The 27,280-nt window shown below is 41.7% G+C and overlaps 1 protein-coding gene across 2 annotated transcripts in view; it reads right to left on the bottom strand.

Annotated features, from left to right (window-relative positions):
- Positions 1–27,280, bottom strand: part of LOC132379621 (inactive carboxypeptidase-like protein X2) — a 188,616-nt gene that overhangs the window by 135,511 nt on the left and 25,825 nt on the right. For both annotated transcript variants that reach the window (XM_059947753.1, XM_059947752.1), the window contains exon 3: positions 12,752–12,861. In XM_059947753.1, the coding sequence (XP_059803736.1) occupies positions 12,752–12,861 (110 nt within the window). The remainder of the gene's footprint in view (positions 1–12,751; positions 12,862–27,280) is intronic.

Raw genomic sequence — 27,280 nt, 5'->3', positions numbered from 1 at the left:
ATGAGTGTGCGCCTTTGAAAACATTCCTGACTTACCCAAACAAAATGCTGTGGATGAACCGGGAGATTCATAGCTTGTAAGTACTAGATCTGTGGCATTTAAGACCGGTGATCCAGATACATACAAGAAGTTTAGGTATGAGCTACAGAAGACTACTATAAGGGCAAGAAAACTATCCCAATTGAGGTTAGAGATGGAATTAGATGCATGTCAGCCCTGGCAGGGTTTGCAGGCCATTACTTCCTACAAAGCAAAACCTAACATCATGAATGGCAGAGATGCTTCACTCCCAGATGAGCTTTTATGCACGCTTTGAAAGGTAGAATAAAACACCTGTGTGAATCCCTGCAGTATCTGGTGACCCTGTGATCTCTGTCTTAGAAGGAGACGTCAGAACATCTATCAAGAGGGTGAACCCTTACAAGGTGTTAGGCCCTCATTAGGTGTTAGGTGTACCAGGTGGGGCTCTGTAAACCTGTGCTGGGAGTGTTCAAGGACATCTTCAATCTCTCATTGTTGCAACCTGAAGTTCCCACCTGCATCAAAAGGGTGACAATCGCACCAGTGCCCAAGAAGAGCAGGGTGAGATGCCTCAATGACTATCGCCTAGTGGTACTCACATCTACTGTGATGAAGTGCTCTGAGAGGCTGGTCAAGGCCAGAAGCAACTCCTGCCTAAGCAAGGACCTTGGACCCACTGCAACTCATCTATCACCACAATAGGTTTAGTGGATGTAGTCTCACTGGCTCTCCACTTGGCCTTGGATCACCTGGACAACAGCAATACCAATGCCAAGCTGCTGCTTAATGACTACACTCAGCATTCAATGCAATCATACCCTCAGTTCTAATCAACAAACTCCAAAACCTGGGTCGCTGTACCTCCATCTGCAACTGAATCCCTAACTTCCTCACTGGGAGGCCACGGTCCCTGGGGTTCAGAAGTAACAACTCCTCTTCACCGTCAGACAACACTGCCGTACCTCAGGGATGTGAGCTCAGCCCACTGCTCTACTCTCTCTGCACCCAGGACTGTGTGACTCAAACACATTCTGTAAATTTGCCACTTGTGACATATCTATTGCTGGCAGAACTTCAGATGATAATGAGGAGGCGTACAGGAGCGAGATTGATCAGTTGGTTGAGTGCAGTCACTGCAACAGCCTTGAACTCAGCATCAGGAAGACCAAAGAATTGAGTGTGGATTTCAGCAAGGGCAAGTCGAGAGAACATGCACTAGTCCTCATCAAGGGATACACAGTGAAAAGGGTGAGCAGTTTCCAGTTCTTAGGTGTCAACATCTCTGAGGATCTATCCTGGGCCCAACATATTGATGCAATTACAAAAAAGGCATGAAAGCAGCTATGTTTTGTTCTTAGAAGTTTGAGGAGATTTGGCACATCACCGATGGCACTCGCAGGTTTCTACAGGGGTACCATGGAGAGCATTCTAACTGGTTGCATTGCCATCTGGTGTGGAGGAGCCACTGCAAATGATGGGAAAAAGCTGCAGAAAGTTGTAAACTCCGGCTGCTCGATCATGGGCAACACTCTCTCCAGCATCCAGGACACCTTCAAAAGGCGATGCCTCAAAAAGTTGGCATCCATCATTAAGGACCCCCTCTTCGTTAATGCCCTCTTTTCATTGCTATCAACAAGGAGGAGGTACAGAATCTTGAAGGCACACACTCAACATTTCAGCAACAGCTTCTCCCCCTCTGCCGTCATACTTCTGAATGGACAATGAACCCATGAACACTACCTCAGTATTTTTTTCTCTCATTTTCCATTAATTATATAATTTAATTTTCTTTATAACATGTTATTCTTATAATAATTTATAGTTTTTATTATAATGTATTGCAACGTACAGCTGTTGCAAAACAACAAATTTCATGTTAAATGCCTGTGATATTAAATCTGATTCTGATGGACTTCAACTGATCATGACGTTGGATAGCTGATACAACAAGGTCAAAGGACCTGGGTTACCCCAGTTAGGATATCAGTTCTCTGTGATCCAGCAGAAAGACTAGGGTTATCAGTATTGACTGCTGCTCCTTGTCTCCTCGGGACACTACAACTTCAGAATATACTTTGATATCACTTTTATCAAACATTATACCTTACTCCCCAGTTCAAGAAAGCAACAATGACCATATCAATAGCTGTCAAACGTGGAACCCTAATCCAATTATGTCCCCATGTGTGTTAAAGAGTGGGAAAATCATGGGGATATAAGGAGAATATATTGGGACTAATGCAGGATTGATGTAAATATGTAGTGGGTGTTCAGTTTGAAGTCAATGAGCCAGTGGAGCTATCCAGTGAATCTAACTGTAACTGGGAAGTGGATGCAGGGGATTTTCAATTATTTCTAATTGATCCCAGTTTTGTCTGGTGGATCATCATTTTACAATTCTTAAATATCCAAAGTCCAGTTTCCAGCTATACTTATGTACAGGTAAGCTCTCTGCCCACCTAAAGCAGCCTGTTTACGCCATTATGTGTCCCTTACATGTAACTGCTGGCTGTGTAAGGGTTTCTGCTGCACAAATTTAGTTCACTTGTGTCAGCTGGTGAGGCACCTCACGAATAGTCAAAGATTCAAGGTTTCAAGATTAAAAGAAAATTTATTATCAAAGAGCCTTGAAATTTGTCTGCTTACAGGCAGATGTAAATCAAGAAACCTGAAAGAACCCAATTTAAAAAAAGATCAAGACCAACCTTTGGTGTGCAGAGAAAGAGAAAAAAAATCAAATCATGCGAACAATAGAAGCGAGCAACAACAACAGTATTCCAAACCAAATTGTGTCCTTACATCCAAATCCCTGAGCAGCCTAAGGTAGGCCCAAAGCCTCAGTATTCAGTTCAGCAGCTGAGAGCAGTCTCAGTGTCAGAGAGAGAGGAGCTCCCAGTCTATCTGGGCCAGCGTTTTAAAATGTCCAATCGGCTGATCTTACTTTGCATTAGGACTTGGACTCTGCCATGGCAAATTGCTCCAGGCCTAGAACATGTCACCCAGCGATTCACTTTGGGCCTAGATTTCACTGCCAAAGGAGGTGTTCTCAACCTCTCCAAATTGGCTCGCCACTTAGAGTGATCCACCCTCGCACCCGGACTACTGGAGGGCTTTGGAACTCCCCTGCCTCGTCTTCTCCTCTCCAGCTCATTCACTCCAACCAGCACAGCTCCAAATCCAAGTGTGTCAATTTTGCTGAGTACTGGCATGGTACATCCTTCGGATTCGCTCAAAAATTGCGTGGTCAGCATTATAGGAGGAGAAAGAAAAACATTTCAAGGCTCCCACAAAAACAGTCTCTTTATTGTACAACCCAGCCTTACTGAGTCATAATTTCCACACAGGCTCACAGAGGTTAACTGATTTCTTCTGCTTCCAGATGGGGAGTGTGAGGCATTTACCTGACATCCACAGTTCATTGGCAGTCCATAAACAAGGCCTCTTGTCATCAGAAGAAGGGGAATGGAGTGGATGAGGTGTAGTCTTCTTGTTTGTTTATATCATTGTATAAAAATGGAAAACTGATGACAAGAGGAAAAGAGAAGCAAAATAGAGACAGCCAATTGAGTTCTGTGTTACTAGGGATGGTTTATTTCATAGAATTGGTCATATCTGCTTCAACATCTGGTAATATAAGAAAGGCTATTCCTAAAGTTCCCTAATAGAAATCCAAGGAGAGTTTCCATTTCAGTGTTGCCAGAGCTATTCTGTGCCTGCTGGGATTATATATTCTTCAACTGTACAACGCCAGCCATGATTTTCCAATCATCTTATGTAACCAGATAAAATTGCAAGTTTCAATGTCCAATTCATGGGAGCCGCTTCCGCTGGGCACAACGCTTTGTCAAGTACACATCGAAATTCCCCAAACCGAGGCTGGAAAATCATGTGCAGTGATTTAGTGCAGTTTCAGGTTTTGAATACGCCAAGTTGTCCAGCAGGAATTGATTGCTCTCCCGCAGTATCAAACAGATATATCAGTTCTATTCTTCACTGACAATTTTAAGTCAAAGAGAAAGGGAAGTTATCCCTGGAGATAAGTGGAATGAAAACAGCCTTGGGAAGCAGTACCTAATAGTTGAAAGCAATAGGTAACCTGCTTTATGCTTTACCCATTTTCCTTTTCCATTATCTTTAAAAGGGATAAAATGAACAACCAATTTGTTGTTGCTTATCTCATTACAGCTCAAGACAAATTTCATCCCCATTTTCACTTCCAAGTGCTAATGTTAGATTGGAGCTCAGATATCACGTCTTAAATTCATTGACAGGATACCAATGAGGGCAGCAATTCTTGACCAGCCATAACTAGTTCTGAGAAGGTGGTGATGAGCCATTACAGTCTTTCTGCTGAAGATACTCACACAATGTTGTCTGTACTCAGTTCCAGGAGTCATCGATGAAGGAAACCAGGTAAGTTTCTAAGCAAAGGGAGATTCTGCATGTTGTGAGATTCCCATCTACCTGTTGCTTTTGTCTCTGGCAGAGGTCAAGAGTTTGGAAAGTATCAAGCAACTTATTGCAATCTACACCATCTACTTCCTGTAACTCAGAAAGTGGCCTCCAAGTGCATGTCCGTGGTCTTCTGCTGCTGTAGCCCATCCACTTCAAGGTTTGATGTGTTGTACTTTCAGAGATGTTCTTCTGCACAACATTGTTGTAATGTATGGTTATTCGAGTTAGTTGCCTTCCTGTCTGCTTGAAGCAGTCTGGCCGTTCTCCTCTGACCTCTCTCATTAACAAAGCATTTTTAGCCTCAGAACTGCCATTCATTGGACATTTTTTGTTTTTCGCAAACTCGAGAGAAGGGGTTCCAACCTGGAGTCTGTGGATGCTTAATGATATTGGTTCATGGCATAAAAAAGATTGAGAAGGTTTTTCTTCTGGAAGAAGATGATGGCAGAAAACAATGCAACCAAGGGAGAAATGCACCAGATGGTTCACAAAACTACTTCTCTCACTTCCTTTACTTTTTCTTTTCCTTCAAATGTGGTTCTGCTACTGTTGGAGACTGTGATCTACATTTTGGTGGTGCATTTTTGGGCTTATGAGCAATCTGGTGCTTTTCTGTTTCCAAGGGAGTTCGGTGAGGTTTCAAGCAAAGTATGTGGCCCGGAGGCCAAGAAGCCTGGAGAGGGTGCGTGAACCCATGATTTACTCCATTTCTCGCTGAGTAAAGCATCGAGGACATAGCGCTGGGTTGGGCTGAGCTGAGCTGGACTGAACGTGTCTGTACTCTTTCGATGACTTTGTGGTTGGAGTTTTATATTCTGTGTTTTTTGCTAGTTTTTTGCCATCTGTTCGATTTGTTCCTTTTTTTGTGTGCATTGGGAATTTGATATTTTTCTTTGAACGGGCTCCATTTTCCTTTGAATGGGTTCGTGGCTGTCTGAGGGAAGATGAACCTCAGGGTTGTATACTGCATATGTACTTTGATAATAAATGTATTTTGAATCTTGGATCTTTGAACCCCTGTTCTGGAGACTGTTGTGTGTGCAAATCCCAGGAGATCAACAGTTTCTGAGGTAGTCAATCCACCTCCTCTGGCCCCAACAATCATTCCATAGTCAAAATCACTTGGATCACATTTTTTCCCCATTGTATTGTTTGGTCTGAACAACAATTGCACCTCTTGACCATGTATGCATTTTTTTATGCATTGAGTTGCTGCTACATGATCGGCTGATTAGGTGTACCTAATAAAATGGCTACTGAATATACTTTGTAAGTGATACATTGTGCAGAGGTGGGGGAAATAGAAGTTTACATATTGGAATGGATACACATGCGGTGACTGCTTTGTCCTGGATGATGCCAGGCTTCCAGTACTGCTGGAGCTACATTTGTCCAGACATTTGGAGAATGTCCTATCACATTCGTGGCCTCTATTTTGTAGGTTCTGAAATCGTTCTAGGTGGGCAGTTCTCAAACTGGGGCCCACGGACGGCTCGGTTAATGGTAAGGCTCCGTGACATAAAAAAGGTTGGGAACCCTGCTCTAGCATCAGCTGGTGGGTTACTCATTGATGCGTATCCAAGGTCTGACTTGTTCTTTAGTACAAATGTTATCTGGCTGAGTTAATAGTCAGTGGTGACCCTCCAGGATACCTTTGAGTGTCAAGAGTAGATGGTTAGCTTCTTTCCTGTAAGAGATAGTCATTACTAGGCACTTATGCAATACAGTGGTTCCTTGCTGCTTATTGGCCCATGCCACAACCATTTCCTAGGCCCTTCCACATTTAGGCATCAATTGCTTCATTTACTAAGGAGCTACAAATAGATTTAAAATATTGTAGAAAATCCCACTTCAGACTTCATGATGGAAGAAAAATTACTGTTGAAGCTGCAGAAGACAGCAGAGAGGATGTTGATAAGCACCTGCAGTGATATCATGGGGCTGAGGTGATCAACCTTCATTAGCCTTGATCATTTTGAGTTGGGGGACACTGCACAGGATCGAAATAAGCTTCATCATGAACACTAGCCTCCCCAGAGTCCAGGACCTTCCAAGGAGTGATGCCTCAAAAAGTTGGCATCCATCATTAGGGACCCCCATCACCTAAGACATGCCCTCTTCTCATTGCATCCCATCAGGGAGGAGGTACAGGAGCCTGAAGCTACACATTCAACAATTCAGGAACAGCTTCTTCCCCTTGCCATCCGATTTCTGAATGGACATAAAGAATAGAAGGGTCTTAAAGAAATGGCTTGGCACACTGGCCTTCATGAATCAATATATTGAGTACAGGAGATGGGACGTTACGTTGAAGTTTTATAAGATGTTGGTGAGGCCTGATTTGGAGAATTGTGTGCAGTTTTGTTACTTACCTACAGAAAAGATGTAAATAAGGTTGAAAGAGTACAGAGTAAATTTGCCAGGATGTTGAGTTATAAGGTTGTAAAGGTTGTGACTTTATTCCTTGGAATGTAGAAGATTCAGAGGAGAATTGATAGAGGTATATAAAATTATGAGGGGTATGGAAAGGGTAAATGCAAACATGCTTGTTCCACTGAGGCTGGGTGACACTACAACCAGAGGTCATGAGATAAGAGTGAAAGGTGAAAAGTTTAAGGGGAACATGAAGAGAAACTTCTTCACTCAGAGAGTCATGAGAGTGTGGAATGACCTTTTAGCACAAGTGATACATGTAAGCTTGATTTCAATGCTTGAGTGAAGTTTAGGTAGGTATATGGATGGTAGGGGTATGGAGGGCTATGGCCCCGGTGCAGGTCGATGGGAGTTGGCAGTTTAAATGGTTTTGGCATGGAGTAAATGGGCCAAATGGCCTGTTTCTGTGATGTACCTCTCTATGACTATATGACGTTGAATCCATGAAAACTACCTCACTACTTTTTAAATTTAACACATATACATATATATATATATATATATATATATATATATATATATATTTCCGACTGCAATTTAGTTTTTAATATTTTAATATTTTGTATTAGATTGTACTGCTGCCACAAAACAACAAATTTCATGGCATACACGGGTGATATGAAACCTGATTCCGATTCTTTTTCTTCTGTGCAAATTATGACCCCAACTATTGATCCCTGTTATACCAGGCTTCCCTGATGTCACTGTTGGTCACTCTGTTCATTTGTACCCATGCTAGCATGGCTTCCCTATCAGCTAGACAATACATTAATGATTTTGTCAGGCCACTCAATTCCACGTATATTGTGCTCTTGGTGTTGTAGCAGCCAAGTTTTTAGATTAAAAGAATTAACAAGTTATTAACTGTGGAGAACAGTTAGGATTGTGGACTCTTTGGCCATTCAATGACCAAAAAACGGAGACAGCTGATTTCATACATGGAGAATGTTCTCTGGTAGTGTGGTGTGATTGCCTACACTGTTATCAAAATAGCAAAAAAAACTTGTTGCTAACTTGGCTGCCATTGACTTTTATTTCTGGCCCTGATGGAACAGTTGACTTTGGGGTGAGAAAACATGATTTTGGTTTTCTTCATCTTAATGAAGCAACCAAAAAAGGAAAACAGCATGGGCAAAAGAATTCCATAACTATCACAGGTCATTCGCAGAAAGGCCTACAATTTCTGAGTCATTGGTGTAAAATGAGCACTTTATTGGATTTGACCTGGTAGAGATTAGCTCTCCTGTTATCTCATGCTATCTGGTGGAATGACAAGCATCAACATTTTTGTTCTCCAGCACAGAGGAAAAAATGTAGGGGCAAGAATACAAATCTGTTTAGCCTCGTAGGTTCTGGAAAGCCATCAGATGAGTTTGATCCATGGACCTGAACATTGCCAGGCGAATAGTGTACATCATTAATTAACTTCACTAACAATCAAATTTTGCAAGAAAGCAGAAGAGACTAAGAGTTAAACACCTTACTTTTGTAGATAAGGCATTTGATGGACTGCAGCTTTCTCCTCTGGCTGGCATAAGTCAAATACCATGTAAATCAGGGGTTCTCAACCTTTTTTATGCCACAGACCCTGAGGGAGTCCCTGATGTAGCTGGTACTCCATGATAAACAAATCCATTCAGTAATTCACACAAAGAAATAATGTAAATCCATTGCTTATGTTGATGCTTGTCATTCCACCAGATAGCATGAGTTTGGTAAAGTCTCTATATGGTCTGAGGAGGCAGAAATGCTCTATCATCTACTTTGTACCCCAGACAAAGCTATATTTCATCATCATTTAACAAAAAATCCTTGGTTGTTCCTTCCACTAATTCAGCACAATGTTTCAGAAATTTTAAACTGCCTTTTTCTGTTTTCTTTTCAGAAGGAGTGAGAGCTGTCAAAGTCAATATTAGCATCATATTTCACTTTAATGCCACTGTAGGATTTCCAGCCAGTGCTTCATTTTATACACAAATTGTTGGAAACTAAAATGGAGACTGATGAACAGAAGCTGTTTGGTGGGTCTTTTATGTTCTCCTTCATGAATGAAAAATTATGCTCAAAAGACAAAATTACACCAGGGACATAAATAACCTAGTAATTAATGACATTCTATTCGAAGATATATTTTCTGCTTAATATAGAAGTAAGATTGCAAGCATCATTTTTCAGAAGGGTTGCCAAGCATATATTAAGAATAGCACAACACTGACTTTAATGACTAATGCAAATTGCTAAGAAAAAAGTAAAGTGTTTAAATTTCAAAAAAAAAGGTTCTTCAGATCTATGACAACCAATTCTGATCCAATTGGACATTATCAAATTGTGATTGCATTTTCTAATCTACAATAGTAATCTGTAACCAGCCACAGGGCATTTAAGGATACCTACAGCAGTGATATCCCCAGCCTAGTCCACAACTAGTTTGTGAGCAGGACTAGGTTTTGCCTTCAGTTTGGTGACTAGCTTCTTCATATAGTCATGAGATTGAACTTCACTCTGTGATAGGCCACCTCAAATGGTGCAATAGCTGTTTCTTTCCATATACGCCTAATGATCTTGTTACCAAGATGCAATGCTATGAATCTTGGCTTGTTACCTTATCACTTTATTCCTGTATCTATTCTTTCATCACGGTTAGGTCCAGATCAAGATGCATTCAGCATTGTTGAATTGGGTTCCTCGACAGAGCTAAACCATGTTGAACTACCTACATGTATCAGAATCTAGTTTAATATCACTGGCATAATGTCGTTAAATTTGTTGTCTTTATGATATGTAACCCACATAATTAGTACTCTGGTGGTAGTGACCTGCCAGTCTGGGTCTTTCTCTATTCATCATCTAAGCACCACCCTCTTCTGAAAAAGATTTCTGTATTTACTTTTCATAGCTTAAAACAATTTGTTTTTGTTGTGACTTTGCCTTTCTTTCCCAATGTCAAATTACTTGATGTTAACAACATTATTTCAATGAATCTAACATCCTTTGTGTAACAGAGCATCCAAAGTGCATTCCTGTTGTGGTCTAACACCTTTAGCATCACAGCGGTAATGGAGACACTATCTATTAAATGCTCCTAATAATGTGTGCCTCAAATAGCCTCTGACAACCAAGTTCAACTCCTGGCCTTCACGTGTGGCTTAGCTACCAAGCCTGGCGGAACCTTTTCTACTGACAGGAGAAGGGACAAAGGTGGGTTACCGGCACCTAAAACCAGTTGCTTTGGACAGATGGGCTTGTCAGCCATAGTTGGTAGCTTATCTATGAGAAGGAAAACGCTGATCTCAAACCTCTGTTGCCTTGTGGCTATATCCACTCATGGGGCAGTCTTCGGGAGTAAACCCCAAGGGAAAAATCCAGAGAAGGCAGTTCTACACTGAGTTCAATGCTAACTAGCAACTCCTGCAACACTGCTGATACCAAATTGTATCAGTCTCTGGCGTTCCTTTGAGTACATCAGTTGCGCAGAGAGGGGAAGCTTGCTACATGGGTAACAGCTTGTGTAACATCTTCCATATTATACTGCTAAACTCGCGAATCTAGACAGCTAGGACACAATATCCAAGGTCAACACTGACCAGTGGAAGCCCCCACCTCACATAGTATGTAAAGTTCAAAGTGCTTTAAGCATTGTATATTTACTTGAACAGATTAATGCCTTTGCTAAAATAGTGTTGATAAAATCCAAGTAAACCCATTGGCTGACAGGTGCCCCGCGAAGTGAGCTCCTCGTCAGGCTGAGCACCAGCGCACACGTTCAAAGAGACGTTTCTCCAGGATCAATCTGCAGCTTCGAGGTAGCATGAGGAAGCCTCAACAACTGGGAGCTGGGAAAGGAGGGTGGGTGTTGGTGATAGCAGTTTAGAATTCTGGGCAAATGTTGGACATACTGCAGCCATCATCAACTAATCCCACCATCCAGGACAAGCTCTCTTCTCACTAACGCATACCGGAAAGAGGTACGGGAACCTTAGGTTTCATGAACCCTGCGGGCCTCACTGGCTTGCTGTAGAACATTGATCTTCTAGGTTTCTCGATCGCTTGTATTACTAGCTGTTATCTTAACTACTGCCATTAAGCCTTGTGCTTTTGCTTTAACCTTAACAGGGTAACTGTGACTGGCATGTGCTTCCCGCATTCTATGATTATTTAAAGGTGTCTTTAGTTGCTCTCCAGTGGAGTCCTCCTGCGTTATAGAGAATGAGAATGGTTTGTCTCACAGTGTCGCTCAGTCATCCTTCTGAGGCTCTGTTGGTATTCCTAAGCCTAATCTCTTGTTTCCATCGCTTAATGGAGATTCTGTTATTCCTCTGCTCCTGGGCCAAGTTGTGAGCCTGCCGTCACCCACTCCTGGGTTGAGTTGGTGCCAGGGACCATCATGAAAGAGAGAGTCTACCATTCCTCCGTACTTGGGCCCAACCTTCTTGCGAGTGCACAGTGTGCCACACCACCAGTTTAGGAACAATTATTACCCTTCAACAATCAGGCTCCTGAATAGAAATGGATAACTTCACTCACCTCAACTCTGAACTGATTCCACAATCTATGGACTCACTTTCAAAGATTCTACAACTCACATTCTCAGTATTCTTTATTTCTTTTTTAAAATAATTCTATTTGTGCAGCTGTCCTCTTTTCTACATTGTTTGTTTGTCAGTCTTTATGTGTTTTTCATAGATTCAATTAAATTTCTTTGTTTTTACTCTGAATGCCTGCAAGAAAATGAATCTCTAGGTAGTATATGGTGACATATATTTCCTCTGATAATAAATTCATTTTTAACATTGAATCTAATTCAATGCATGAAATATGCTATATATATACACACACATATACACACAATAAATAACACTACTGATTTCAATTGAATAAAAGATAAGGGTAGCCACCAGGATAAAGATATAAACAGAAGAAGTTATTTTGTGGAGTTGCTCAGGATGGTGATTTGCTGTGCTCATTCTGTTGCACTTAATATACTCTATAACTGCAATTACATGTTTCATGAAGATTCCAGGTCCTCCTATCTTACGAATGATTGCTTCAGGACATTAGAAGGGAAGACTGATTCACAGGGCCTAAATTGATTGCTTATGGATAGGCAACAGACCACAACTTCCTTTCTACTTTATTTCTCCTGCATTTGTGAGTTTGCAAATGGAACAACCCAAGGATGGCATGCAAGGAGGCCAATTAACTACATATCTTCTCTGCTTTGCTACAAAGGCACAATGCAACCATTGCCTTCAGCATTTTAATGCATTCGCTCATCCAGAACAAACAGAATAAAGAACTATCCATGTAGCCCATTAAGTACAATTATTTTTAATCTCAATATGAAGATAAAATAATGGATTAATCATGTTCACTTTCACTGTTCAACAATCGTACACAGCTCGGATCCAAGTGACATTGCTTCTACAGATGTACCATGGAGATCATTCTAATTGGCTGCATCACCATTTGATATGGGTGCAGGGGAGGGCTACTGCGCAGGACTGAAGTAAGCTGCAGAGAGTTGTACGCGACCTCGCTAATTTCTAAGTTTTTATTTTTGCACTACTTATTTAACAATTTAAGTATTCAAATAAGTAGATCACAAATAAAAATTTCCTGTAATTCATGTTTTTTCCCACTATTATGTACAGCATTGTACTGCTACATTGCAAAGACAATAAATTTCATGACACGTGCTGGTGATGTTAAACCCAATTCTGAATCTCTGCTTTCTTATTTATTTAACATTTGGTAAAACTGAAGAAATACCTGACACCCCTCCCCCAAACTGTGAACCTCCCAATGTCCTCTCTATACAATAATGTTCTCTTCAAGTACGTACCTGGATATTCAACCGTCCTCTGTGAGCCCCCAAACCATAACGCTTGATGGTGGATGCATGAAGCTGAACATCATTTACACGTAATGTCTCCAAGCCCAGGGGTGGGCATTCTGTAGAAGAACAAAAGGATGTAGTTCAGACCTGTGAGATATCAAAACTAATCATTTAGCATGGTCTCCCTGTGCTACTTACTGCTTCTAACTAAGGGAAATATGTATTGGTTACTGTTGTGACTAAATTTTGGAAAGATGTAAAAAATTGGGTAAACTTTCTTCCAAGCATTCTTTAAGTGTAAAATATAGTCAAAAGTATACTGTTTATTTCTATTTTGTGAAGGCGACTCTTACCTGACGAAGAGGGTCAGCAGCCCAAGATAAGACGAGCATATAATCAAAACTCATACTTCAGTGCAGAGGGGGTATTACCGTCAGAAGGATTGGACTAGAAATGCATAGGCACACATTAAAATGGTTCTGCGCAGGTAAACCAGTTCGTTTGTTCTGGTGTAATTACTTCATGATGTTCATGTGTGAATTCCACATTTACAGCTGTGATCCATAGGAGGCACCAATCATGATAATTTTCCCCATTACAGTCTGCTGCATATCATTCCAAGTCTTTCCTGTCAATGGATGTTAACACTCCTTCTATGCTCTAAGCTGGTGGAGTGGGGACATCAAGTCAATCTCAGCTGTGGAACATATACTGGAGGAACACTGAGAGATGGTTTCTCTATTCCACTCCGTCATTCTCCTCCTCCTGCACCTCCTGCTGCTGTATTAAGCAAAGGCCATATTCTCATGACATTGTTTTCATGTAGCGTGTAACAAGTGGCAATGATGCTCGTCCGTTCATTACGTGCCGTGTTGTATGACATGATGATTATGGACTTCCCATGACCGTGATTGTTCTTGGGCAACTTTTTCTGCAGGAGTGGTTTGCCTTTTTCTGGGCAGAGTCTTCACATGACAGATATCCCCAGCCATTATCAATGCTCTTCAGAGCTCGTCTGGGTGGTATCAGTGGTCACGTAACAGTACTTGTGACATGCCCCAGCTGCTCATACAACCATCCATCACCTGCTCCCATGGCTTCACACGACCCTGACCGGGGTAGGGCGGGGATAAGCTGGTGCTACATCTTGCCCAAAGGTGACCCGCAGGCTAGTGTCGACGTATGCCTCCTTTGGTAGAGACGTATCTCCACCCTGCCACCGAATCATGACCACGATTATAACTGTGCTCTTTAGCACAACTGTAAACTGAATGAATAGAAAAGGAGAGATGGAAAATCATTGTCCAACAGGAAGAGATAGACTCCCCTCCATTTGCTGAGACAGGTCATGTGATGTTGTGCACACAGTTACGAGCTGCAAACTATGAAATGCAATATGCAGCAGTTGTTATCACTAGAAATAACCCCAATACTATACTTATTTTCTGGAGTTGTCCAAGAGGACTACAACATTGTCATAGGGCTTGGAGGTCTGCATGCCTCAATGATCTGGACAGCTATGTTGGGTAATGTCAGGGCCTTGTGCTTTGGCTCTTGGTAGGGTCACCAATGTCAAACAGGCCAAAAGGTAGAGGCCAGACTAAGAGTGGTCCATCAGTCTTCCAGGTTTGGGAGTTCAGTTCAGGATTAACAACCCTGACTTGTCAAAAAAAATTGTTACAGAAACAGCAAAGAAGAATCCTTCTATATCTGCATGTGATGATATGGACAGACATGGAGGACCTTCAATGCTGCGCTAAATGCTAGCAACATAACAGGCAGTAAGTAAGTTATTTTCTGGAGCAGTGATCTTTACCTCCACTAACGATATACTCCTGCAGTAGTGTGTCAGTGAATACTTCCAGAAAGTTACAGATCTGTCAACAGATTATTTTTCCTCACGTTGATTGGTAGAGCATTGATCCTGGATGACAGCCAGGGATTGGCCTACCTAGCCAGTGCCCTTCTGCCCCTTGTTTCTTCATACTGTTTTGCACTGTTCAGTCATTTCACTATTATCTACATACTAGGAGTAGGGGCAGCAGTGAATATTGTAGAATGCTTGTGCTGAGGGCTCAATTTACTACAGATAACGTTCCACACTGACATAATCTCCATAACGCTCTACTACTTTTTCCTCATAGGATGCTCCGGAATCAAAAATTTTGCCTATCAAAAATAGGCAAAAAATTCAGAAAAATAAAACACTGGGATACCCTGGTTTACGCAAGCTGACGTTTTGGGAAGGATATAAGTACGGTATATAGAACAAAGAACATTACAGTACAGTACAGGCTTTTTGGCCCACAATATTGTGCCAGCCTTTTAACCTACTCTAAGTTCAAACTAACCCTTCCCTCCTACATAATCTTCCATTTTTCTATCATCCGCATGTCTATAGACTATAAGAGACAATTAAATACCCCTAATGTATCTACCTCTATGCTCAACCCTGGCAGGGCATTCTACACACCCAGCATTCTCTATGTAAAGAACTTACCTTTGACACCCCCCTATATTTTCCTCCTATTATTGTATGTCCTCTTGTATTAGAGAATTCCATCCTGGGAAAAAGTCTCTGACAATACACTCTATGCCTCTTGTACACCTCTATCAAGTCACCTCTTATCCTCCTTCACTGCAAAGAAAAAGGTCCCAGCTCGCTCATCCTACCAAGACATACTCTCCAATCCAGGTAGCATCCTTTATACCCTCTCTAAAACTTCCACATCTTTCCTATAATGAGGCGACCAGGACTAAACACAATATACTGATTTTAAGATATTTAAGATGCATTTTAGTTGAAAAGTTTCCTGCATGGTACAGACTTAGAACTAGCAGGGATACTAGCCTGAATTCCTTTATGATCAGTATTGGTGCAATGGGCCAAATAACTTCCTTCTGTCTGGTAAATGTTCTATGATTCCATCTTTCTGCAAAAGAGACATATTCTTGCTATGAAATGTGGGTTTGGCCCCTTGAGGAATGATACTACTAACATGCAACCTGTGGTTCTAAACCAGTGTACCCTATGCTTTTTCACACCCAAACCAAAACCAAAAATGTAGATTTTTACTCAACCACATCAGGGGAGATACAAAACGCTGCAGATTCTGAAATACGAAGCAAGAAACAATCTGCTGGAGGAACTCTGTGGGTCAAGTAGCACCTGTGGTGGGAAAGAAATTGTTGATGTTTTACATTGAAACCTTACATTAGGTCCAAGATCCTATATGGGCGTAAGAGCTCTGTCAGATTAAAAAAGCCCCATCTAATCGAAGATTAGCAGTTTTCAGCTTTCCGCATGTAAATTGTCAATAATTAGTGCAGACAAATCCTGCATGAACCTTATCAAAATCATCAACTAATCTTCTGTTGTTTCTTCTCCAGCACATTAATAATTAATCATCTCTCATGAATATTTCAGTTCCCCACCTGAGGCATCTCAAGTCTGAATGACTCAAGAAAGTGGCTTCCATCATTAAGGATCCCCATCACCCAGGAAGTGTCCTCTTCTCATTACTACCACCAGGAAGGAGGTACAGGAGCCTGAAGGTGCACACTCAATAATTCAGGAACAGTTTCTTCCCCTCAGCCATCGATTTCTGAATGGACATTGAACCCATGAACACTACCTCACTACTTTTTTTTATTTTTGCACTACTTATTTAAGTATCTATATAGACTTATATATATACTTACTGTGATTCATAGAAACATAGAAAACCTACAGCACAACACAGGCCCTTTGGCCCACAAAGTTGTGCTGAACATGTCCCTACCATAGAAATTACTGGGCTTACCCATAGCCCTCTATATTTCTAAGCTCCATGTACCTATCTAAAAGTCTAAGAGACCCTATCGTATCCACATCCACCACCGTTGCCGGCAGCCCATTCCATGTACTCAAGTCAAATCTCTTTTATTGACATTTCAACCATAACTGCTGCTACAGTGCATAGTAAAAGTGAGACAACGTTTTTCAGGACCATGGTGTTACATGACACAGTACAAAAACTAGACTGAACTACATAAAAAATACAACACGGAGAAAGCTACACTAGACTACAGACCTACACAGCACTGCATAAAGTGCACAAAAACAGTGCAGGCATTAAAATAAATAATAAACAGGACAATAGGACAAGGTGTCAGTCCAGGCTTCAGGTATTGAGGAGTCTGATAGCTTGGGGGAAGAAACTGTTACATAGTCTGGTCGTGAGAGCCCGAATGCTTCAGAGCCTTTTCCCAGACGGCAGGAGGGAAAAGAGATTGTATGAGGGGTGCGTGGGGTCCTTCATAATGCTGTTTCCTTTGTGGATGCAGTGTGTAGTGTAAATATCCGTGATGGTGGGAAGAGAGACCCCGATGATCTTCTCAGCTGACCTCACTATCCACTGCAGGGTTTTGCAATCCGAGATGGTGCAATTCCTGAACCAGGCAGTGATGCAGCTGCTCAGGATGCTCTCAATACAACCCCTGTAGAATGTGATGAGGATGGGGGGGTGGGAGATGGACTTTCCTCAGCCTTCGCAAAAAGTAGAGATGCTGCTGGGCTTTCTTTGCTATGGAGCTGGTGTTGAGGGACCAGGTGAGATTCTCCATCAAGTGAACACCAAGAAATTTGGTGCTCTTTACGATCTCACCGAGGAGCCGTCGATGTTCAGCAGGGAGTGGTCGCTCCGTGCCCTCCTGAAGTCATCAACCATCTCTTTTGTTTTGTTCACATTCAGAAACAGGTTGTTGGCTCTGCACCAGTCCGTTAGCCGCTGCACCTCCTCTCTGTAAGCTGACTCGTCGTTCTTGCTGATGAGACCCACCACGGTCGTGTCATCGGCGAACTTGATGATGTGGTTTGAGCTGTGTGTTGCAGCACAGTCGTGGGTCAGCAGAGTGAACAGCAGTGGACTGAGCACCCAGCCCTGGGGAGCTGGGCTCCCACTCTCTGAGTAAAAAACTTACCCCTGACATCTCCTCTGTACCTACTCCCCAGCACCTTACACCTTTGTCCTCTTGTGGCAACCATTTCAGCCCTGGGAAAAAGCCTCTGACTAGCCACATGACGATCAATGCCTCTCATCATCTTGTACACCTCTATCAGGTCACCTCTCATCCTCCTTCACTCCAAGGAGAAAAGGCTGAGTTCACTCAACCTATTCTCATTAGGCATGCTCCCCAATCCTGGCAACCTCCTTGTAAATCTCCTCTGCACCCTTTCCACATCCTTCCTGTAGTGAGGCAACCAGAACTGAGCACAGTACTCCAAGTGGGGTCTGACCAGGGTCCTATAAAGCTGACTCCTAAATTAAATTCCAAGATTGATAAAGGCCAATACACCGTACACCTTCTTAACCACAGAGTCAACTTTCGCAGCTGCTTTGAGCGTCCTATGGACTCAGATCCCAAGATCCCTCTGATCCTCCACACTGCCAAGAGTCTTACCATTAATACTATATTGTACCATCATATTTGACCTACCAAAATGAACCACTTCACACTTATCTGGGTTGAACTTCATCTGCCACTTCTCAGCCCAGTTTTGCATCCTATCAATGTCCTGCTGTAACCTCAGACAACCCTCCACACTATCCACAACACCATATTGCATTGTACTGCTGCTGCAAAGACAACAGATTTCACAACGTATGCCGGTGACATTAAACCTGATTCTGATTCTGAGTTTCTCCTAGATAACACACATACTGTGTACACATATTTGATTATAATATACATAATAACTCATCTCTAGTTTCCCATAGGTAATGACAAGTTGTTACTCTTCCAAAATGTATAATAATGCTCTTGCTCACTGTAGTCATCCCAAAAGCATAAATCATAGTTTCAATTGAAATTTGTAAAAGAAAACCTGCTGGGATATAACAGATATCATTACAGTATGATGTTATTTAACAACTTAACTTAATTTCAGTAAATCTGTCCTATGGGGTGTCTATTGCAATATTTTAAACAAAATGTTAATTGGCTTCCAAACAAATACCATCGATTTAATAAATGTGCATGAGAACTGTGTCTATAATACAACCGATTTTGCCATTATAATGTAATAATGCAAGTACTAACTGCCAGGCATGCAAAGAAAAGAAGAGGTCACATCCAGTGACGAATATGTCTGGATCACAGCATACTTCAAAAGGCAACAATATTAATATCTAAGGGATTTACACGCTTTCAAAAATTGTCACAGCTTCGAACACCATGATAGAACATCAGTCATACAGAGAGGCAAATTATACAAGTAGATATTGAAGCAAGGGATTAGGTATTATAATGCTTTCATGTGAAACTGAGAAATGCCATGTTCAATAAAAATGTGAAATATGCATCATTATTAATCTTTAATAGAGATAAAAGATCTGATACTAAATGTGGTCCTTGTTATCTCAGTTTTCCAAATATTGGATCTATGTGAGAAAGCTCTTTCAGTACTTAATAGATCATTTTGTTATTGAATGCTCTAGTTATCACTTGATAAACTTCTAGTGTCTGTGAAACGAAATTTTGGTAAGTGTGTTTTCCTAGATGTATTATCAGAATTTTCAATTATTAAGCTTCATTGTAAATTATTAATTTTAATTTAATAGTAAACATAATTGTCTGACGTATAACTCATGCCTATATTTAAACACAGTTTTGTTACATTAGGACAAGTAAGTACAAGAGGAGAGGGGGAAGAGAGAGAGAGAGGGGGGAGAGAGAAGGGGAAGAGAGAGAGAGGGGGGAGAGAGGGGGGGAGAGAGAGAGAGGGGGGAGAGAGAGAGAGGGGGGAGAGAGAGAGAGGGGGGAGAGAGAGAGAGGGGGGAGAGAGAGAGGGGGAGAGAGAGAGAGGGGGGGGAGAGAGAGAGAGAGGGGGGAGAGAGAGGGGGGAGAGAGAGAGGGGAGAGAGAGAGAGGGGGAGAGAGAGAGAGGGGGGAGAGAGAGAGAGAGAGAGAGAGAGAGCCTCTGACTCTGTTGGTCCCTGAGTAGTTTTTCACGGACTGTAGATCAAGGGCACTTTGGGGGGTGCTTTTGATTTTCAATGCATGGTGGGAGGTTGGTGCCTCTGCTGCTGCTTGTGGGTGGGGGGGAGCTTTGGAGTTCTGATGCTACAATCATTCATTCTTGTTTCATGAATGTGAAGAGTAAGAATTTCAGGTTGTATATTGTATACATTCTCTGATATTAAATTGAACCATCTGAACAACAGTGCTCCATTTGGTAATATCCAGTGTTCAAATAATATTGCACCACCGAATCACATTAAAGAACATTAATATTTTGTTCATCAAAATACTCTCCAACTTTACTTTCAATTCATTGTGGTCCCCCTACCTCCTTGATTAATCTCCTCCACATAATCACAATGTAATGTAATCTCTGAAAAGATTACATTACAACTACTCCTTCCTGGCTGGTACTCCTGAACCAGTTACAATGCTTGATGAAATTTTAATGATGGATATGGAAATATTACGAAGGATTAAAACATTAGGATTAAAACATTGTACTCTCAAGCATCCTTTGCCCAGATGGGCCAAGGTAGTTGAATTGGTATTTACAAATTGTACAATAAAGGTACCTAACAGCTAGTCAATACAATAGAAAATCAGGCAAACTATAAAACAGCCTTCTTCATTATCATGAACACGAGAAATTCTGCAATGTTGGAAATCCAAAACAACACACACAAAGCGCTGAAGGAGCTCAGTAGGTCTGGCAGCATCTATGGAAATGAATTAACAGTCAATGTTTCAGGCTGAGACCTTCCTTCAGGACTGGAAAGGAAGGGGAAGATACCAGAATAAAAAGGGTGGGGGGAGGGAAGGAGAATAGCTCGAAGGTGATGGGTGAAGCCAGGTGGGTAGGAAAGGTAAAGAGCTGGAGAGGAAGGAATCTGATAGGGAAGGAGGGTGGACCATAAGAGAAAGAGACCAACTAAAGTTTATTTTAACCAAAGTAGGAGTAACTTGGCAACTTCTCCATCAATTCATATACACAAGTAATATTGTAGATGACAGGATGTGACAGGTTTTTATACACCCATAGAACATAGAATAGTACAGCATATTACAGGCCCTTCAGCCCACAATGTTGTGCCGACCCTCAAACTCTGCCTCCCATATAATCCCCCACCTTAAATTCCTCCATATACCTGTCTAGTGGTCTCTTAAACTTCACTAGTGTATCTGCCTCCACCACTGACTCAGGCAGTGCATTCCATGCACCAACCACTCTCTGAATGAAAAACCTTCCTCTAATACCGCCCTTGAACTTCCCACCCCTTACCTTAAAGCCATGTCATTGTATTGAGCAGTGGTGCCCTGGGGAAGAGGCGCTGGCTGCCCACTCTGTCTATTCCTCTTAATATCTTGTACACCTCTATCATGTCTCCTCTCATCCTCCCTCTCTCCAAAGAGTAAAGCCCTAGCTCCCTTAATCTCTGATCATAATCCATACTCTCTAAACCAGGCAGCATCCTGGTAAATCTTCCCTGTACCCTTTCCAATGCTTCCACATCCTTCCTATACTGAGGCAACCAGAACTGGACACAGTACAAGTGTGGCCTAACTAGAGTTTTATAGAGCTGCATCATTACATCGCATCTCTTAAACTCTATCCCTCGACTTATGAAAGCTAACACCCCATAAACTTTCTTAACAACCCTATCTACCTGTGAGGCAACTTTCAGGGATCTGTGGACACGTACCCCCAGATCCCTCTGCTCCTCCACACTACCAAGTATCCTGCCATTTACTTTGTACTCTGCCTTGGAGCTTTTCCTTCCAAAGTGTACTACCTCACACTTCTCCAGGTTGTTCTATGTTCTAAACTGTGCAATTACAACTCTATAGCCAAATCATGTTCCATCTCCATTTACAAGTTTGCAGATGACATCACCATAGTGCGTCAGATGTCAAACAACGACGAGGTAGAAAGACAAGGCAGGGTATAGGAGGTAGATAGAGAGCCTAGTGGAATGCTGTCCAGATAACCACCCATCTCTCAGTGTCAGCTAACAAAGGGGCTGTTCATTGGCTTCAGGGAGTGGGGTGGAGTACACACCTCTATCTGTATCAATGTTGCTATGATAGAGAAAATTCAGAGCTTCAAAAAGTAGGCTGAAAAGATACATAGTTGGTTGTATAAGAGCTGATTGTGGACCTCAGGGAGGGTAAGACAAAGGAACACATACCAATCCTCATAGAGGGATCAGAAGTGGAGGGAGCGAGCAGCTTCAAGTTCCTGAGTATCAAAGATCTCTGAGGATCTAACATGGTCCCAACATGTTGATGCAGCTATGAAGAAGGCAAGACAGTGACTATACTTCATTAGGAATTTGAAGAGATTTAATAGGTCAACAAAAACACTCAAACACTTCTATAGATGTACTGTGGAGAGCATTCCAACAGGCTGCATCACTGTCGGGTATGGAGGGGGGCTACTGCACAGGACTGAAGGAAGCTGCAGAGGGTCATAAATTTAGTTGGCTTACTAGCCTATAAAGTATCCTTTGTTGCCTCTAAAAATTACTTTAAAACAGACATCTGTTTGCTTTCTAGTGAACTAATGTGGACAACCGGGAGGCAGTGCATGTGATAACCAAGTGAGACAGAGGAGGACACTATAAGAGGGACCATAGGAACTGTAGACCAACCCAGATCTGCCACACAATTATACTGTCTTACAGCTGATTACCTCTGACCAAGGACAGCTCAACAATATGTATAAGAAAGCAAAACTAAGGAATACTCAGACCCAGTTGCACAGATATTGCAGATCTTATTAGGTAGCCATTAAAATGACTCAGTAATTATAATGTCAATTGATTACAATAAGAGTAATTTACTAAGTTTGTGCTGCATACGCATTACAATGATTGCTGCACAAAGGCAGCACAAACAGCCATCCTAATTGGCATCATATGTCAACAATGCAGCCAATATCATGAATTGCCAACAGCAGTTATGACTGACCCAGATTCCTGAAGATAATCTTCCTCCTTATCTTAGAGAGACGCTTTCTGTCTGGAGCAGCTGCCCGTAGGGAATCAGACAGAAATCTGATCCAAAAGCTATTGATTTACCTGAGTGGCCTCCAAAATGTCGGGATGGTGAATGTGTGACATGGCTGACAGTCAGACTGGGAAGGGGAGCAGACAGGTGAATGCCAGGAGTGCAGCCCAGGGACCTGGTGCAACCACTCACTGGGGAAATACCCATAACCAAAGGCACAAGAAGGGTGGGCTCAGAGGAAAGCAGACAAATAACTGGTTTCCAAACTGGTATCAGATTTATTAGCACTGACATACAGAGTACCGTGACCCTTATTTCTTTGTGGCGGCAGTACAGTGCAAGTCATTAAAACTAACCATAAAGTACAATAAACAGACAGATGGATTAACAAACAGTGCAAAAGAGGAATAGTGAGGTAGTGTTCATGGTTTTATGGACCATTCACAAATCTGATGTCGGAAAGGAAAAAGCTGTTCCTCAAACGTTGAGATGGGTATTCAAATGATGAGTTTGAAGTATTTGTTAAAAGAACAGCATGAAGTCAGTTATAGATCTGATTTGGAATATCTGGATTTTTAAAAAAATTTTGCTTTGAGAACAAGTCCATGTGTAAATGATTAGTGGTATGGGAAGGGAGAAGCAGATGCTGGTATCACATTCAAAATAACTCTTTGGAAACGCTGATATATATATTGATTCTGCTGTCGTCACTGTTACCCAACACCTCCCCGTCTTCTATGAGGCATGCAGCAAGACTGATGGTATAGTTAAGCACCACACAGCAGACGACTCAAGAGACAACCAGATGTGAGAAGAGCTGCCAGGTTCCTCCAGAGCAGCTTAATGCTGAAAGCGTTTTGTATAGTCATGAGTGTATTTGTGGCTAGGCATAGCTCAAATGCCATCTATAAATTTGCTGATGATACAACCATTGTTGGTATAATCTCAGACGGAGACGAGAGGGAATACAGGAGTGAGATATGCCAACTAGTGGAGTAGTGTTGCAACAACAACCTTGCACTCAACGTCAGTAAGATGAAAGAGCTGAACGTCAGGAAGGGTAAGATGAAGGAACACATACCAATCCTCATAGAGGGATCAGAAATGGAGAGATTGAGCAGTTTCAAGTTCCTGGGTGTCAAGATCTCTGAGGACATAACCTGGTCTTAACATATCGATGCAGTTATAAAGAAGGCAAGACAGCAGCTACACTTTGCTGGGAGTTTCAAGAGATTTAGTATGTCAACAAGTACACTCAAATACTTCTCTAGCTGTACCATGGAGAACATTCTGACAGGCTGCATCACTGTCTGGTATGGGGTGGGGTGGGGGGGGAACTACTGCACAGGACTGAAAGAAGCTGCAGAGGGTCATAAACTTAGTCAGCTCCATCTTGGGTACTAGCCTACAAGATAACCTAAGACTTCTTCAAAGAGCGGTGTCTCAGAAAGACAGCGTCTATTATTAAAGACCTCCAGCACAAAGGGCATGCCCTTTTCTCACTGTTACCATCAGATAGGAGGTACAGAAGCCTGAAGGCACACACTCTGCAATTCAGGAACAGCTTCTTCCCCTCTGCCATCTGATTCCTAAATGGACATCGAACCTTTGGACACTACCTCACTTATATATATTATTTCTGGTTGTTGCACAATTTTTAATCTATTCGATATATGAATATTGTATTTGATTTATTTATTATTATCTTCTTCTTCTTTTTCTGTATTATGTATTACATTGAACTGCTGCTGCTAAGTTAACAAATTGCACGACTCAAGCCGGTGATAATAAACCTGATTCTGATTCTGAATGGTGGATGAGCCAAGAATTCAGAGGATAGCCCTTGATGCCAAGTAGCCATCACGATGTCTCTGCAACATGTCAAAAGCTGCTGATATAGTAGACTATTACCAAGACATCACTGCTACTGCCAAGACACTGAACACTGAGCTGCACAATCAGCACCACACACCAGCTGGACATTGAAGGTTCTGGTTGAACTTTTTTAAAATTTATTTATTTATTAACAGACTGATTGATTGAGATACAGCACAGAACAGGCCCTTCCAGCCCTTTAACCTGCCCCGTCCAGCAATCCCCCAACTTAATCCCAGCCTAATCGATTTACAATAACCTACTAACCTATCAAGCGGTATACCTTCTGAATGGGGGAGGAAACTGAATCGCCCAGAGGAAACCCACGCTGTCAAGGGGAGAACGTACAAGTCCTTACAGGCAGTTGCAGGAACCGAACCCAGACTGTAAATCGTTGCACTAACCACTACGTTACCATGCTGCTTCAATCCATCTGGTTCAGGATCAACACAAAACTGACATAAAGCCAGGTCTAGCCTGCACCAAACAAACCCTGAAATCTCAGCATCTCACTTGATCACAATGGCCTCTGGTCAGACACCTACGTGATTACTTCCCATTAACAAAGAGGGGGTAAGTCATTGATTCCCAACGGGGGTTGGTTACGTGTCCTAAGGGGATGTTAGGGGAAACAGAAGTCATCGGGGGGGGGGGGGGCATTCAAGATTCTTGAGGGGACGGTAAGCAGCACCCAAACTTGAGGCACGAGAGCTGACCAACCATGTCAACTTGCAGCTGTCGTCAGCATCCGATAGGCATTCCCAGTTTGTGTTAATTTTTCATTTTAATTTTGCCCCGTTATTGATGAATAAATATGTACAGTGAGATCTCTGTGAATCTGAAGGCATTGAAGCCTTGAATTCTACTCCTGCTAAGAAACAGAAACTACAGGAAGTATTTCAATACAATGTTACATATCTGGAGTATGATTTTATTCCATTCCTGTCAGATCAACAATGCCCCATGTGTCTTATTTGTAATACTGTACTGTCTAATGATGCCATGAAACCATCAGGATTGCAGGAACACTTCTGTAAAAGAATACTTACGGTACTACTCAGTTCCAGAAGATGAAAGAAGCATTTGAAAAGCGTTGCAAGCTCGAGTCATTTGCCAAGAAAGCTAAAAATGACCCCGATGGTGGTCTCGTTGCTTCTTTTAACATTTCCAAAATGATAGCCACATGTGGAAAATCTCATATCATTGATGAAAGATTAATAATGCCTGCTGTATCAGAAGTGCTCACCATGTTCTCAAAATGGATACCAGTATTTTAAAATCAATTCCTGTGAGTAGTAACTCTAGCTCGTCGTATTGACGAGATGAGTGAAGACCTTGAGTATCAACTATGCAGAGAGCTACAAAAAAGAGAGTTTGCGATACAACTGGATGAGTCAACTATGTGAGACAATGAGGCAATGTTAATGGCATTTGTACGGTTTATCAAAAATGGAAAAGTTTATGAAGAGATTCTCTTCTGTAAAAAGTTAAAAACAAATATAAATAGAGAATGAATCTACAATGAGCTCAAAATGTACATTGAGAATAGAAGCATTCTGATTAGGAATATGATTTCTTGTGCAACAGATGGAGCACCATAATTGACAGGTCACCATGGTAGTTTAGTGGGACTTATGACAAAAGAAATTCGAAGTCTGTTTGCAATCCTTTGTGTAATTCATCGTCAACATCTCACAGCCACAAACCTCATCCAGTGACTTTTTCAAGCATCACTCTTCTAATACCTGTTATCAACAACATTAAAACTCATCCATTAAATAGCAAAATATTTTGCCAGTTATGCCAAGATAATGTTGAAGAGTTTGAACACTTGCTTCTTCACACTGAAGTGCACTGGATGTCAAAAGGCTGTTGCTTAAAATGTTTCTTTGATCTTTCTGACACTGTAGTTGAATTTTTACTCAAAAGTCGACAAGAGATTGGGAAACAAGATTGAACTTCCATGTGGAGAAGTGACATAACTAGCCGATCTGTATGACAAAATCAACATTCTACATATGACACTGCAGGGTGAGAATTTCAACTTAATCCAGGCAAAAAGTGCAGTGTCCACTTTTATTGGAAAATTGGAAATATATAAGCAAAACATTGGATAAGAATGTTATCACAGTTTCCCTGCATGGACAGTAATTCACAGACAGTGATTTGCAAGAGTACTGCTTACACCTGCAGTCACAGAAGAAGGATTTTCAGAATCAATTCAAAGATTTGAATGAACTGGAAATTCTGGACGGAGTAATTAACCCACTCCTTTGTAAGGTGGAAGAACAGGAAGCCAGCTTGCAAGGAGAAATTATAGAAACCTTAAGATATACATTCTCCAAAAGCATTTATACATTTCAATCTAACACATCTAGCAACTTTCCAATCATCACTAGATACAAGTCTAGCCATTCCATTCTTTCCTCAAAAGACAACCGGCCTAATCCAGGTATTAGCTGAGGCAGCCTACTGTTTACTGCTCCCAAAGCAGAGACATCCTTCCTCAAATAAAGAAATCAATATGGCATTAAATATTTCAAATATAGTCTTACACAGTATACAGTAACTGAATATTCTATTAATGTTTGAATCAAGGACACTCAGACCCCTCGGCACCTCAGAGTTTGATAATACTGTATCTCACCAT

The sequence above is a fragment of the Hypanus sabinus genome, chromosome 22 (genome assembly GCF_030144855.1).
Source record: "Hypanus sabinus isolate sHypSab1 chromosome 22, sHypSab1.hap1, whole genome shotgun sequence".
Taxonomy (NCBI): domain Eukaryota; kingdom Metazoa; phylum Chordata; class Chondrichthyes; order Myliobatiformes; family Dasyatidae; genus Hypanus; species Hypanus sabinus.
Note: the sequence above shows the minus strand (reverse complement) of the source record. Positions and strands in the feature narration are given on the sequence as shown.